This window comes from Pseudopipra pipra, chromosome 5, assembly GCF_036250125.1.
Source record: "Pseudopipra pipra isolate bDixPip1 chromosome 5, bDixPip1.hap1, whole genome shotgun sequence".
Lineage (NCBI taxonomy): Eukaryota > Metazoa > Chordata > Aves > Passeriformes > Pipridae > Pseudopipra > Pseudopipra pipra.
In genome coordinates, this window is record NC_087553.1 from 8,091,956 (window position 1) to 8,107,514 (window position 15,559).

General features: G+C 42.2%; 1 protein-coding gene across 4 annotated transcripts in view; it reads left to right on the forward strand.

The window, feature by feature from the left end:
- The window catches only part of BPGM (bisphosphoglycerate mutase), a 35,917-nt gene extending 20,810 nt beyond the window's left edge, over window positions 1-15,107 (forward strand). For 2 of the 4 annotated variants that reach the window (XM_064654338.1, XM_064654336.1), the window contains exons 2-4: window positions 673-765; window positions 3,239-3,895; window positions 11,884-15,107. In XM_064654338.1, coding sequence (XP_064510408.1) covers window positions 3,295-3,895; window positions 11,884-12,062 — 780 coding nt within the window. In that variant the 5' untranslated portion in view covers window positions 673-765; window positions 3,239-3,294 and the 3' untranslated portion in view covers window positions 12,063-15,107. Of the gene's footprint in view, window positions 1-672; window positions 766-2,772; window positions 2,913-3,238; window positions 3,896-11,883 lie in introns of all 4 variants that reach the window. The other 2 variants (XM_064654337.1, XM_064654339.1) reach the window with 2 other exon arrangements.
- The last annotated feature ends 452 nt before the right edge of the window (window positions 15,108-15,559 follow it).

Consider the following 15,559-nt stretch of genomic DNA (forward strand, 5'->3'; position numbering starts at 1 on the left):
TCCGTGCTCGGGGAAGGCCGAGGGACGCAGGTGCACCGTATAAAAGGGCTGGAGCAGGAGCCCTGGAAGTTCTGGTAGTTAGACCTTAAAACTGCGCCTGGCAAAAAGCTCTGCCGGTGTAAGGTGTTAGGTTGAGCAGCGTGCGCTGCTGTCCTGTGCTCATGTCTCTGTTCTGTCATCGAATGGTTTGTGTTGGAAGGGGCCTTAAAGATCATCTTGTTCCAGTCCCCCTCCAGCTAGACCAGGTTGCTCAGAGCTCCAACCAGCCTGGTCTTGAACATCTCCAGGGGTGGGGCATCCACAGCTTCTCTGAGCAACCTGTTCCACTGCCTCTATGCTGGGTCCAGGTCTGCTGTCTGTATCCCTCCTCCTTACTATCTCAGGGATTTCGGTAGATTTCTGCACACTAGAGCTATGGTAATTGCAGTCTAAACAAATCTGGGGGAGGAAATGATATCCCGGGGCATCTGGAAGGCAAGAAACCTTCCCTTGTGGGCAATGCAGGAACTGTAGGTTCACATCTTTTTGGGAGAAGTTTGGTAGCTTTCCCAGCACATGCAAGAGGTGTGTGTTCTATTTTCTTACAGCTCTGAGAGGAAATGATGGTTGGCATAGCCATTTGCAGTTGTGATCCCTTTCTGTGAGTGCTTGGTGTTTGTTCTTTCTCTGCAGGTAATGAGACAGGAGCGTGTGGTGGCCTCTATATAAAGCAGCTCTTGAATCTGTGGTGGGATTTGTGTAGGCTATTCCTTTGCCATAGGAAAGGTGAGTAGGATTGTTTCCATGTGTTGCTCTAAGGCTTTCTAGCTTAAATGCTTCCATAAGTGGACTGATATTAAAACAACTTTGTGACTGCCAGTCCTTTCTAAATTTGTTTGATGATATGTTTTATGTAGCTGAACTGGAGTTTATGGTCCCCAGATGATATTAGGTCTCTGTATAACTATTTTTTTTTAATATTTGTTAAGTTTTTTATTGTTTTGGCCAAAAGTACCAAGCAGACTTGTGCACCTCCTCTAATGTTGAGTCTTGGTCTTTTGGTTGGGTCTTAATTTGATTTTGTAAAATATGCAGTCTGTTCCTGTAGGTAATACCTCATTGTTCAGACTGATGATGATGACCTCATTGTTCAGACTAATTGATTGTATCTGCAGAGACAGAGTTTTCTCTGGGGCTACTTATGTGTAGTAGTTCATGCTTTGGACACCTGCAATTTTTTAATTGTATCTCAGGGATGTTGGAGAAAGCATTTGCATCTAAAGTCAAAGTGGTCTATCTGACACTTGCTTTTTTTATAAACCTGGGATCTTAAGGGGTGTAGTTTAGTGTTGTGTGTGATGTGACATGACACCTGAATCCTAGCAATAGCTGATTTCTTTGCTTAATGTGCAATTGATTGTTGTGAGTGGAAAAAATGGAGCGTGCAGGGGGTTTTGTCTGAGGTGTTCTGTGCCATACACAAATTGTACTCCCTCTCCTTTGCATGAAATAAGACTTTTCTTTGTATTTATCAACTGTCTGAGGTGTTCTGTGCCATACACAAATTGTACTCCCTCTCCTTTGCATGAAATAAGACTTTTCTTTGTATTTATCAACTGTCTATTGTGTGTCAGACAATATGTCCTGATATTCTGCAAAAATCTCAGTCCTCAAAAGCTTTTTAATCCTGAAGATGTACCATTAGGCAGAAGTTAAAGCTGGGGAGATTTTGGATAGTGTCCTTGTGTGAGATTAAAGGACAACTAAGGTGCTGTTACAATCAAGATTAAATTACTCAATCTGTTAATGAATTCAGCTTTTTCTGGACACTTTTTGAAAGTCTGCTAACAAGGAGCTCTAATATCATGCTGGGTGTTTCCCAAAACCCAACGTGCATGGGCCTATCCCATCCTGCTGACCTAATTCATGGTCACAGTGGGCCTGGATTTGAGACACTTGGAGTGTAATTGAAGCAGCTAATTTGAGATGATGGGAGATCCCTTAAGTGTGTCTCTTATGGATATCTAGTCCAAGGTTGGATGTGCAGAAATTGGACCTCAGTCTCCCATTGCCCATGGTTTTGAGAGCTCTTAACAGTCACCTGAGTATACAGCAGTGCTCCCAGTGTGTAGAGTTATATTTTTATATTTTTCCCCCCTGCTTTGTCCATTACAATTAAGCCTGTTTCTCAGGTCAGAGTGATCAGGTGGGGCTTTCAGAGTTGCAGTGCTGTATTAGATGGACCTTTCTGGCATTAAATAATCTACTTAGAAGATCTTTGACCACCTTGCAGACCCTTTTGACCAGTGGTCAAAATGTATCTCCCATTGAAGACAATCAAGGAGTAGTGTTGCTTGGTCGGCAAGAGCAGAGAAAGGTACTGTTTGACCTTATGAACGTGTAACTCTTATTTAATGAGGACAACAAACAGGCCTTTTGTGCCCACTGCAAAAGTAAAAACATTAATCCTGGTGCCTGAGAAACTGGCATTGTACATCACAGGCAGAAGAGGAATAATATATTTGAAAGTCAGGAAGGGGATAGAATAATTTGTGAGGTCACTGCTGAATTCAGTGACATGAGGACTTGCTAGCTGTGCATTGCATCCCAGAGTGTTTGTGTTGTCACACTTGAGTGTGGAGGAATGATGGAGGAGGTGGCCTGCAGAAAAATCAACCAGAGACTGGAATAATTAGCAGGACAGGATAGGGTCATGAGGAAACATATTATGCAGAGCATAATTATGGTGACATCTCCTTTGAGAAAAGCTGATAAGGTTCTGTATGTTGCCAGTTCCAGTTCTGTGGTCCTGCTCTCCAGCTCCTCTGGCTGAGGGCCACAGCTGCTGTCTGTGCCTGCATTCCCTCAGAGGCAGTGTGGATCTGGGAAGCCCTTGTATGCTTGAGCTCCACGTGTTACTTCTGAGTTCACTGGTGAGAGTGAGATCTGCTTCTCTGGGAGCCTGTGATACTGAGTCAGGCTCTGTTAAAGCACTTGAGGGAAACCTGTAGACTGGAACAGCTTGTACAAATCTGCTCTTAAGTAATTGGTTGAGTTGCAACAAGCTGGGTGGAGGATGGTGCTTCTCTTACTACACGAGTGGGAGGAATTCAAAACCAGGAGACCTCAAACGTAAAAACATACTCAGCAGACACTTGTTTCTTTGGTTGTTCTGATTCTGATAGTTGTTTACTTTTTGCTGACATATTGTGCACTATCTGTGGGATGTTTGATGTATCTATCTCATGTTTTTGTCCAGATGCATCGTTATTAGATGCCAGATCAAGTTGCCAGCTGTGCTAAGCTGCAATCAAAATGTCTAAGTATAGACTTGTTCTCTTAAGACATGGGGAAGGAGCCTGGGGCAAGGAGAATCGCTTCTGCAGCTGGGTGGACCAGAAGCTGAGCAGTGATGGGATAAAGGAAGCTCAGAACTGTGGCAAACACCTTAAAGCACTGGGCTTTGAGTTTGACCTCGTCTTCACCTCTGTGCTGAGCCGCTCCATCCAGACTGCATGGCTGATCCTGCAAGAGATGGGCCAAGAGTGGGTCCCCATTCAGAGCTCCTGGCGGCTGAACGAGCGTCACTATGGTGCACTGATCGGGCTCAACAGGGCAGAAATGGCTCTGAATCACGGGGAGGAGCAAGTGAAAATATGGAGGAGAAGCTACGATGTCACCCCGCCTCCCATATCTGAATCTCACCCTTACTACGAAGAGATATACAACGATCGCCGCTATAAGTGCAGTGATGTCTCTCAGGAAAGTCTCCCGAAAGCTGAAAGTCTAAAAGATGTGCTTGACAGACTGCTTCCCTATTGGAATGAAAAGATTGTGCCAGAACTAAAAAGTGGCAAAATGATTCTGATCTCTGCTCATGGTAACACCAGCAGGGCATTGCTGAAACATGTTGAAGGTAAGGGTCTTTTTCTTTTTTTTTTTTTGGTCTTCCCCTCTCCTCCTTACTCAATGGCTTGGAGTTTTATATCTTGTTCTGTAATGTATGTTACTTATCTGGGCCAGGATGTAATGTTTCTAATCTCCACGGAGAAAATAAAAAGTTGATCAGGAGTCAAACTGAGGCATGTGGAAGCGGAGAGAGTTAGTTAGGTTAATATATTTAAGAAAAGGGCCAGATGCTTTCTTCTTGTTTCTCATCGTTCATTTAAAACTACTGTATTCAAACTAATTTTGTGGTTGGTCCAGGTAGACAAAAACTCTTCAGGCTCAATTAATTTTGGATTTATTCAGCTGTTTTGTCAGGTTTGAAATCATCATCTGTTCATTAAACAAGCATTGCTGTAACACAGTAGAATAAAAGTGCTCGACTTGGGTTGTGGAAGATGTTCTTCAGTATTACTGTGGTGGGTCACTTTTGAGGCTTCATTCCTCATAATTTTTTACTTATGAGCTGTGTGCCAGAGAGTTCTGCAGAGAGTAGGTACTTGCTAAAGCTTAAGAAAATACTGTGTTTTTTCCCAATATAGAAAATGCATACTGGTAAACAGCTTAGTGTAAGGTTGCTTATTTATGTTTGCATTGGGAGATATCATTAAAAGCCATCTGCTCCAACCCCCTTGCAATAAGCAAGGACATCTTTGACTAGATCAAGTTGGTCAGAGCCCTGTCCAAACTGGGCTTGAATGTTTCCACAGGGATGGAGCATCTACTACCTCTCTGGTGAACATGTTCCAGTGTTTTACCAGGCTCATCATAAAATTTTTCTTCCTTATATCTAGTCTGCATCTACCCCCTTTTATTTTAAAATTGTTACCCCTTGTCCTATTGCAACAGGCCCTGCTAAAAAGTCTGTATCCATCTTTCTTAGACACCCTTGGGAGCCTTCTCTTCTTCAAGCTTAATAACCCCAAGTCTCTCAGCCTTTCCACACAGGAGATGTGCTTCATGCCTCTGGTCATCCTTGTGGCCCACCTCTGGTCCTGCTCCAGCAGATCTATGTCTTTCTTGTGCTGAAGATCCCAGAGCTGGGCTTGGAAAGGACTTATCTGGGACTTGACTTAAAGATAAATCACATCCTTTGCATTGTTAGATTCTTCCCCCCTCCTTCCTCTTTCATCTCATAGCTTCCAGGTCATCCTAAACTGGAAGATGGAATATATTAATTTCTTTGTGGGGAGAGTAGATTAATTTATTTCATTTAAGTTTAGTGATTATATGTGTGTTAATACAGCCTACTGGAGTTATAGTTGCAAGTATGCACAGACTGGATTGTGTCCACTCAATTTTTTATTTTATAGTTATGAAATCTTTTGTTATGTGCCCCTATGGCTCTGACTGCTGAGTACCTTTTGCATTTGGCCATGTTGAAACAGTGAAGACTGCTGATGCTTTAGCAGAAATCAAACACCTGAGAAATGAGGATGTACAAGTGGCTTCTGGAACTAGAAAGACTGTGAATCCTGGGGTCCAGGATGAAGGAGGAAAGCTGGTTCAGTCGGTTCCACTGATTGTCCACGCTGTGTGAAATGATAAAAATTACAAAGGAAGAAGGGGGAGGGGGAACTGCAACCACAGTGTTTCCCCTGCACCCCAAGAACTGAACCAGTTCCATGAAACCATAATGGACAGGCCCTTTGGGGGTGAAGTGCTGACAGGTGACCATGGCTTCAGCAGAGCCCCTGGGCCACATTCTGTGCAGGCATGCACTGAGGCTGGAGCTGATGGCACCAGGGACTGGTAAAGGTTCCTTTGGAGTTAGTGTGGACTCTTTGCTGCGTTAAGATCAGAGAGAAACAATGATGCAGAGCTTTTCTTTGGGACAGTTGTTAACCCAACCTTTTCCAGGACTGCCCACGCTCAGCCAAAGTAAAAAAAGCTGCATTTTGTCTGTCTTACAGTGCTTGACCCTCTCAGGATATGCTTACACAGGGAAATGTGAGGAATCCTTGGCAGAGGATCTTCTTCTATTGACTAAGGACTGTCCATCAGCTGCCCCACAGAAGCAATTGCCACATACCTGCTGGCTCTCCTGCTTTTTATGTAGTGGAGATTGGATTGCTGAAGAACTGACCTGAAGGGTAGCATGAACAGAGACCCCTGTTATTTCAACCTGCTTATTTTTTAATTATTATTATTATTTTTAATTTTATTTTTTATTTAAGAGGTCCTTAGCTGGGTCTGAGAGTTCCTTCTCTGCATTGCTGGCTTGCTCTCCCTTTGCCTCCTGAACGATTGTGAGTTGCTTTGGAGTCTTGCTGGAGTTGGACCTGATTCAAGACTGCTTGAAATTTTGCAGTCTACTGTATTTATAGCACCCAATGTGAGATGGACTTTGTTTTTGTGAATTTTTTTTATAAGCTTAGTGTATCCTGTACTTCAGTGGAATTTTCTAGGCCTCTAGCTTAGTTGGAACCATTTTTTTTTCCTCTTTTTTTTTTTTTGGCATTTTGAAAACTGGGCTCCAAATGCCTCAAGCAGCAATCCTTCATGACTACATGAGTACTTGAATGGCTTAGTCATAGAGTTAACTTTAAGTTTCTTGGCTACATCTTCCAAGATTAAATGGCAGTAAATATGAATGTTTTCATTCAGTTTGGTCTGATGAAACAATTCTAAGTGTTTCTATGAATTTTATTTTATTTTTTCTAAAAGACTTCAGAGTATCCTTGAAGTTGTTATTTCAAGGAGGTATTTTTTTGGAACAGGCCTGTGATTCTCCAAAACTGATGAAGAGCTGTAAATGTAGTTCTGCTTGCATGCAATCATCAGAACAGAGTGTTGTGCTAACAATGGGTTTGGATTTTGGTCTTGTTTTCTCAGTGCACAGAGGAGGGGACATCACTAAGGTGTATGAAAAGCCTGTAGGATTTACCATGCTAAATACTCATCCTAGATGCACAGGATATATTTACAGCTGATTTGCTCAATTCTTTGATGGAGGAATAGTTTTCTTTTTATCTAATAACTCGTGTTTCAGATTGGAAACCTTTTGGCAGTGTCCCATTGTGAAGACATTACTGTAATACTTTTAACCACCTTGCCCTGTTTGTATTGAAGTACTAATTGGGAGACCAAGTCCAATGGACTGATTTATCAGGTGACTTGCAGAAGGATTAGTGAGCTGTCTCAGCTTCTTTCTTCCCTCCCAGCCATTTGACCCTGAGGACTGGTCTCAAGTACTTCAAGACATGGTCCTGTGGAAGGTCTGATTCTCGAGTTTCCAACCTGTTGAAAGGTTGTCATCTCTTAGATATGGTGTGGTGGTCACTGAGCCTTGTCATGCTCAGGGTTAAAAACAGAGGAGAGGAGTTACCCGGTCTCTTGAAGATGCAGATGTTGCAATCACTGGGCTTGCCTGGTTGTCACAGAGCTGGGACAGATCTCTGGAACTGGGCTTGCAGGTAGAATGTGGTGACTGTGGAGGCCTCATGCTGGTTTTGCCAGCCTATGAGCAGGGAGAGCAGCGCCCTCAGGGTTTTACTTTCTTGCACTACTCTAAGTGTGATACTTGTGCAGTCACAGTATTCTAATAGTTTACATGCTGGGGCTACACATGGTGTGACCTGGTGTGGATTGTGTGTTGAGGGCTTCTTAACAAGATTACTGCTGCTTGACCTTCTTAAGGAAATACTACTTATGTGCCTGTGGTGTCTGAGTGCAGTTACAGAAAACAGCTTGAGATCTAACAGTTCAGTGCTGTTGAAATGAGATGGTCTTGCTCTCCCTGTCATTCACCCCAGTCTTTGCTGTGTGCTTCTGCTGCTTATTTCTTGTGAGCTTGTTGAGCCTTATTGCAAGTTAACTTGGCCTGTATTTTGGCCACTGCTGAGCAGTGCTCCCAGAGCATCAAAGGCTGTCTCTCCAACATTGTCCCTCAGTAGGCTGGGGCTGGGCAAGAATTTGGGAGGGGATGTAGCCAGGAGAGCTGACCCAATCTGAACTTTGGGTATTCCTAACCATAGGATGTGCTCAGCAGTAAAAGCTAAGAAAAAGGAAGAGGGACATTTGTAATGGCACTGGAGCAACTGCTGTGCAGATTGAAGCCCTAATTAGTGGGAATAGATTGGACATCACCTGCTGATGGGAAGTAGGGAATAAATCCTTTGTTTTTCTTCACTTCTGTGCTTGGCCTTTGCTTGTGCTTTAGTAAACTGCCTTTCTCTTGACCCACAAGTTTTTTTTCCTATTTCTTTTCCCCTCCCATCATGCTGGGGAGGAGAGTGATAGAGCAGCTTTGTGGGTACCTGGTGTTCGGCTAGGGTCAACCCCCCATAATTCTTTTTGGTGCCCTACTGTAACCCCTCTGCTACTGAAACCTTGCCATACAAACCTGATACAGACATGGCAAATCTTGGCAGACATAAGGATGAAACAAATGGAGATGATATGCTGCAGCCATGGTTGTAGCCCTCCATTTTCTTTCTTTCCTTAAAATCTGCACAACAAGCTAACATTCTGTAAAGACCAAAAGCCAGATTCTAACACTGCTTACTTCCCTCCTCTTCCCTGTTGAAGTTAGGTCCTCCTTAGCCTACAGGGAGGACAGAAATTGGCTCTGAATATTTAACTTACTAGTTAAAGCTTCAGTATTTTCATTAAGCATGTGGGAAGGATGCTTTGACCTGATTTGGATCTCACTTACAAAGCACCAGTTCTTGAGCAAGTCCATTGTGGCTGAATTTATGCATATGGTCTTGTGTGTTTTATTGGATGCATCATCTGCCCTGAAGTGTAGTTGGCATGCAGGGGAAGAGGGGTGTAGTTATTCTCAGTAGCTGTTGTGGTTTTTGTGTTGCTCCAACCAGAAGAATAGAAGGAAGGAACTTGGTGAGAGCAGGTGAGAGGGAAGGAGAAGCTGAACCAGCCTTTGCAGAAGCTGGCTGCAGGTGCTCAAAATCAGTGGGGTTTGTCTCTGTAGGACTTTCCAGTTTATGAATATTTCAAAGCACTTTATGGGCCACCATGAAGTGAATTCACCATAAAGACAAATTCTTAAACTTGCGCTGAGATATTTCTGGTCTCTGTGGATTTGATCACCCACAGTTCAGTTAAATGGAGTGTAAGTGAACTGGGAAAGAATTCTGAATGTGATTTTTCAAAGGTCTTTTTTGTAATGATTGCTGTACCAAATTATTACAATGTTCATGTACTGAACTGCTTCCTGCTGTACAGCTGGTGTTAAGGGACAGTGTTTAACATGTGATCGTGAGAGAACATGGGAAGCTCAGTCAGCATTTTGTCTGGGGTCCTGAGGAAGTCATCCCAAGTATTTCAGTAATGCCTGTGGGTTCTCACAGCTGTAAGTAGGTAGGACCTGGGTTTTAAACCTTCTTGGGTAAAGACTGCTTCCGGCAACACTTCAGCAGTGCTGAGATCCAGGCTTTGGGATTAAAATGGGGAGGGAAGAGTGTTGATTCTTTTGTGATCTTACTTCCCATTGCACCTTGTAGTCAGCAGTTGAGACCTTGCTCTGATTTCACCCTTCTTCCCTGTGAGGTACGACAGGTTGTGACACAGGCCAGCTCAGATGAAGTGCAAGAAAAGGTCAGCTGGTTTGAGTTACAGCATGTGAAGTAACTGGATAGCAGTTACTGGGTAGCAGATATCCAGTTGCAGTGGTTGGAGTGTGAGATGTAAACCCTTCCCTGGCCTGCTGGGTCGGGGAAGTGTTCTGATGAACTCTCCCTGCAACCGAAGAGTTTGTGTGACAATCCTGCTCAGCTTCTTGCTTCCTGAGGAACAGAAATACTTCACAGATGCTCTACCAGTGCTGAGATAAAGCCACAGGACACTGTTGTTTCTGTAGAATTTTCTTCTGACTTGAGCTTGCGTTTCCATGCTTCTGACTGTGAGGCAACACTTCTGTAGGAGGAAAAATCCTGAGGAGAAAGCCACCGTGCTTGTTGCAGCATGTTTATCCTAGACTGCACCATTTTGCTTTGTAAATCAATACTAGTTGACATTTGTGGTCACTTTGTGTTCTGTAAAAACAGTAAAATGCATTTCTGAATCTGTGTAGCTACAGCTAGTTCTGTTTATTCCACTCCAGAGGAAAAACCTTTTAAATATCATGGGTTGCAACCACATTATATGGTTTGCCTTAACTATCCTGTGTGACTTCATCTGCTTTGTGTATATATGAATGGTTTATCTGGGAGACTGAATCTTAGAGGTGGGCAGAACACTTCCTAGGCACAGATTCTCTGTGGATACATGGTGACATGTATGTTGTTAAAATCTGATGTTTAAGAATCCTTGAAATAAGAGCTCAGGCAGCTTGACTGCTTGTTTTGCAAACCAGAGTCTTTGAGAATTGTGCTTATGCCTGGTAAGCAGACTCAGTATTTTTCCCATTGATTTCTGTGCTGGTTTAAAATTTTAGATACTCCTTGAGTTCTTTGCTGTAGGTCTGATTCTTTGGCCTACAACAGCTGAGTATCCCTTGTGTGCAAGGATTGCTTAAACTGTCACAGTGTGAATTTTTTTAAAGGACTGATATTCAATATTGTAGCAAAGTGTAAGTTTCTTGAAAGGGTTTGTTTCTGGTGCTCCATGCCTTTTGAAACTCAGGGCTAAACTAGGTGCTTGGACTAATCTAAGCAAGAGTAGGTCACTGCAAAAGTTGCATGCTTGTGTAGTCTTTCTACCTCATGGTTAGTTCTGTTTTTTCTGACCTGTTGTCATCCTACTGTGGCTGAGTGGCTTCACTGGTATGGGTTTTCCTGTTAATGTGCTGGCTCTGCTTTTCTACTTAATGTGAAAATCATTGGTAAATTTGCACCCCTGTATTCTGAGAACCATCTGTTTTGTCAGCTGCTCGAGAGGATGTTTTCTTGGTGCACCTTGGTCTAGTTTGTATGGTGTCATCGCCTTAGAAGCTTGATTGTGTGCATTTTCTAAGTGTGGGTTACTCAAAACTGTCCTGTTTTACAGCAGCAGGCTGCTGCTGTGACCTCAGTACTTCTAAAAAGGGGAGGAAAAAAGAAATATTGACATTCCCAGTGACACTAGCTTTCTTTTGCCTGATTTTCTGAGAGAATGTCTTTGCAGTCGCTGCTTCTTAATGCGACTATTTAGACCTTGTGTGAAAACTTTATTAGGATGTTTGGTCTCAAAATTCACTTGGAGTCTCTGGAGACTTGTCTGTTTGATGTAAAAATGACCAGCCATTTCATTGAGAGCAGAGCCTTCAGAATATTTTAATTAAGCACATCTGAATAAAATCAGATTTCTCTCCAGGTACACATTCCTTTAGCGAAGTGGAAAATACTCTAAGCTGTGAAGTTGACTTCTTCCCTCCTTTTTCTTCCCCATTCCCTCATTTGAAAGTGCAAATGAATATCCTGTGTGTAGTAATTCTGACAGGAGTACTGTTGACACTGCTGTAAACTTGCTTATGAGAAATCGGATCTGAGTGATCCTGACAGTAGAAGAATTAAATACTGTCTTTTAAGACAGCTTGTGTGAGAAACTTCACGTACAAAATTGAAGGGGAAAATTAACCTTGGTATTCTGCCTTTTTAAAGAGGCTGTGTGTACTGGTTGTTTAGCAGAGGTTGTTTCATGTTGGAGTAGCACTTGTGGACTCTAATCATCCTTTGTGATGCATGAGTTGGGAAACTGTGGAGGAGAACCTATTGTCCTCCATGTGCTGTGTTAAAGGAACAGTATAGTCTCCAGGGCAATCTCTTTTTGTTCTTTTCACATGTGTAGGCTGAAAAAATGAAGAAACTCTCGTCACCTCCATGAGAATTCTCTCCTTTACATATTCCTAAAGCACAAACCAATCTATGGCCTAGCTGGGAACTGACAGTTGAGTAGCTGATGGTGTTGATGGAGTCTGGAATGTGTGTCCTTGACTGTTTTAAGATTAGATAATCTCAGAAATAAGGCAATAGGCAACTAGGAAGCTGTGGGTGTAACTCTGTGTTTTTCCTTTGGCAGGCATCTCCGATGAGGACATCATCAATGTTACTCTCCCCACTGGTGTGCCCATACTTCTTGAACTTGATGAGAATTTGCACCCTCTGGGCCCTCACCAGTTTCTGGGTGATCAAGAAGCTATCCAAGCTGCCATCAAAAAAGTGGAAGATCAAGGGAAAGTAAAATCTGTTGAGAAGTAAAATGTCACTGACTAATGAAGCTGTGTTCAAAGTGTGGTAGTAAGTGACAATGTATGTATGACTGCTAGGTTGTACTGTGTGAATGTCTCAATTTCAGGCACTAAATAATTGGAAGGGACAATTGTTGAGTCTCAGGTTGATAGCTTAACCCCTTTGCCTTTTCAAAAACTGGACTTTAGATCACAGCATGAGGTTATCAATACTGGAAAAAAGAAATGAAGAGATGATTCAGGTAATGGAAACTCGTAAAGCAGTCTGCCCCAGATCTGGGACTGAGGATGGCCCAGTACAGGAAAAAAGGGATGTGTTAGTGTTGTCTACCAACAATCAGTCCTAATCTGTTAAGGAGAAAAGCACCAGCTTACTGGACTAATTAAATCCAGGTTGTTATAGGTGCTAAAACTTTCTCACTGACAAAGTGGCACCAGATAACTCTGTTATCAACTGTGATTCTTCTGTGTCAGTGGCAATGACAATTTGTTGTGAATGGATTTCCCTCAGTCTTTCCAAACACTTCCAGTTGGACAACTCTCTGCCTTTGTTATTTTGAATCTTCCATGGCCAGTTCACAATCCAGAGAATTTTGTAAAGATGTTCTGACTGTTAGTTATCCTAGTTGTCTTTTGTTACACTATATTCCATTTTTTCAAAGGAACGTAGATGGAATTCTTTTTCCTCCACCACCTTTGCAAAGCCTAGCATGACTGCATTTTGCTGGCTTGCAGTAATAGCATCTAACTCAGACTTAAGTACACAAAAGAAGCACAGAGGTTTCCTGCTTAGTGTTTAAATTATAATGGAGCTCTCAGAGACCTGAATACCTTTGAAACACTTCTGTAACATTTAACTCAATAAAACTGGATATAGGAACTCCTCCCCCCCCCAAGCTTTCCTGAGTTGCAAAGATGTCCTGATAAATATGTTCTACAGTAATATTACTGTGGCATTATCTGTATCAAATTCTCTGAAGGGCTGGAAGAGATGTATGAGGCAGGTAAGAAGTGTTACTGGGTGCAGCTCATTCAGCTGTTGTGCTGGTAGGGAAGGATATTCTGCCAAGCCTGAAAGTGTTCTCCAATAAACCTCTCCTCACAATCAAAGCTTGATTCCTGCTCAGTGTGGCCTTGCTGTTGTTAGGCACTGATTTTGACCAGTTCACACTGTGGTTGGATGTTGTGTAGCATGTATGGCACTCTGATGTTCTCTTTATGTACACAAGCATCAGGGTAATTCCACTTTTGAAGACTTGCTCTTAATCTTACCTGCAAATATGATGCTGTTACTAAAATTTATATCTGGTCCACTGTCACAACACCTGAGCATCTTTATTCTGACCTCTCATAATGGCATGGGTGTCATTTGTGTGTGTGCTGTTAGAGCTGAATGTGTTCTCAGCATGGCCCAGGTACAAATATTGATGTTAATGAGAATTTCCTCGATATGATGATGGTATAAACTTTTACAGTCCTAGGGTAGCTGCTGCTTTGCAGTGAGCAGCTCTGTAAACTCACTCTGTGAGAGGATGTTTTTTTTGTTTTGAGGAAAGCAATGTGACAGTGTAGTGTGCCTCTGACAGTCCTCCTGATATGTGGAGCAAGGCTTTCCGGGTTTGATGCCAGGTCACATAATTCATAAAAGACTTCTTGCTAGGAGGCAGTTTCTCTTGCATGAACTGTGCTTGGGCTTCTCTTTGGTTTTGTTTTTGTAGCCCCTGCAGTAGGAACAAAGTTACATGTTTCTCTTTTGAACATAAAGCTGGTAGGTTTCCTCTTTCTTTGTACAAGAAAGGGTTTTACAGTGTTTGTTTTGGGGTTTTTTTGTTGTTGTTTGTTTGTTTGTTTGTTTGTTTGTTTTTTCTCTGAAATATTGTTAGCAGCTTCTCTGCTACTTTATTTGATACTGACTTACTCCTTTATGGGTTTTTAGTTTTCTGTGTGTCGAGTAACTCTGAATCTTAGTTGATACTTTACAAGTCAGTGTGACAGACTTAGATTGTTGATCAGCCAATGTTCACCTGTGAATGCCCTGAGAAGGGCCTCTGGCACTCAAGTGATTAAATTCTTCTCCAAACATTATATAATGTGTCAAGTTTAGTATCAAGTAAAAGTTACTGTAGGCTTGTAAACAAGACTAGCAGAGCCACCTGTTGTCAGTGGGAACTGCATGCATCCAGATGTGAGTGTACAGGCCATGTCCACATCCCTTTGGCATTGTGGTATTGTAGCATAGAACTTCAGGACTTGATGTGCAGCTGGAATATATGTGGAAATGAAAACCAGCTGAACTGGGAGATAAGCTCTTTCTTCCCTCCTCTTAGAGAACCCATGCTCTCTTTTGGGCAATGGAAAGGTAGGATAGACAAGTAAATTTGGAGAGCATTATTACTTCTTCTTGCAACTGAATGGGTAAAATTGATCAAAACATCCTTTCAGAAGAGTCATGGACAGTAAGAAGAAAACACTAATGTGATGTTTTCAGGTGATGCTGGTTTTACAGTGCTGCTTGAGATGTGAACAGTGACAGTGCCCTGGAAGTTTGACTTTGATTGTGACTCTGGAGCGATGACAGAATTTTACATGCACATCTGGCAGCAATAACACCTCACGAAAGTATCAGATGGAACCAACTGGGGATTTCATTGTTCTCCTTAAGATTATTTTAACACCTTGCAATGCTTCCTTCTGAATAGCCTTTTAATTAAAATCCTGATTCATAAAACATGTATATTGAAGAACAGAAACCAACTTCCATCAACAGTGGTGTAAAGATTGCTGATCTTCAGGCAGAGCTACATGAGAGTCTTGCTGGTGACTTTAGAGATCAGTGGTTGGGAAGCATTTTCCCCATATTTGAGTATGCCTCAAAATCCTGTAAGGTAACTGGTGTTTTTACAGTTAACGTAATGGATGTGGTTAATTTGGTTTGTTTATGTATTTTTAACTTGTGGTTCATAGCAGTAATAGATCTAGATCCTCTTGAAAACCTTTGTAAATAGGGAGGATCTGGCAAGTTCTTTCTAGCGCAATAAATTCACCTGAAATAGAATTCAACTTGACTTCAGTCTTTTTTTCCTTCTACTCCCATCCCCTTTGTCTCCTTTTCAGGGCTGATAACTAAATAAAAGTGACTTTCAGGGTTCCAAAACTCCTAAAACTGTTGTTAATTGCACATCACCCTTCAATTGGGCTAAAATACTGTTTGCATGTAAATAATTGGGCTGGAGGGAATACATACCTGTTCCAAAGCATGGGGACATTTGCTTGGGAATAACGAACATTTAGTTCTGGAACAGTGAATCTAAATGAATGCTTGCTGTTCCCCATGCTTGCTTTTCACTTTAATAAGAAGCATTTCAAACTCTAGCCTCTGGAGATGAAGTCAGCCCCTTCACTTTCCAAAGTGCTCTGATGCCAAGCAGAGTTGTAACTCGAATGACAAGTGCAAGGAACTACAAGCCTGCAGAGGGCTGTCTTTTGTTACTGACCTTCACACAGGAG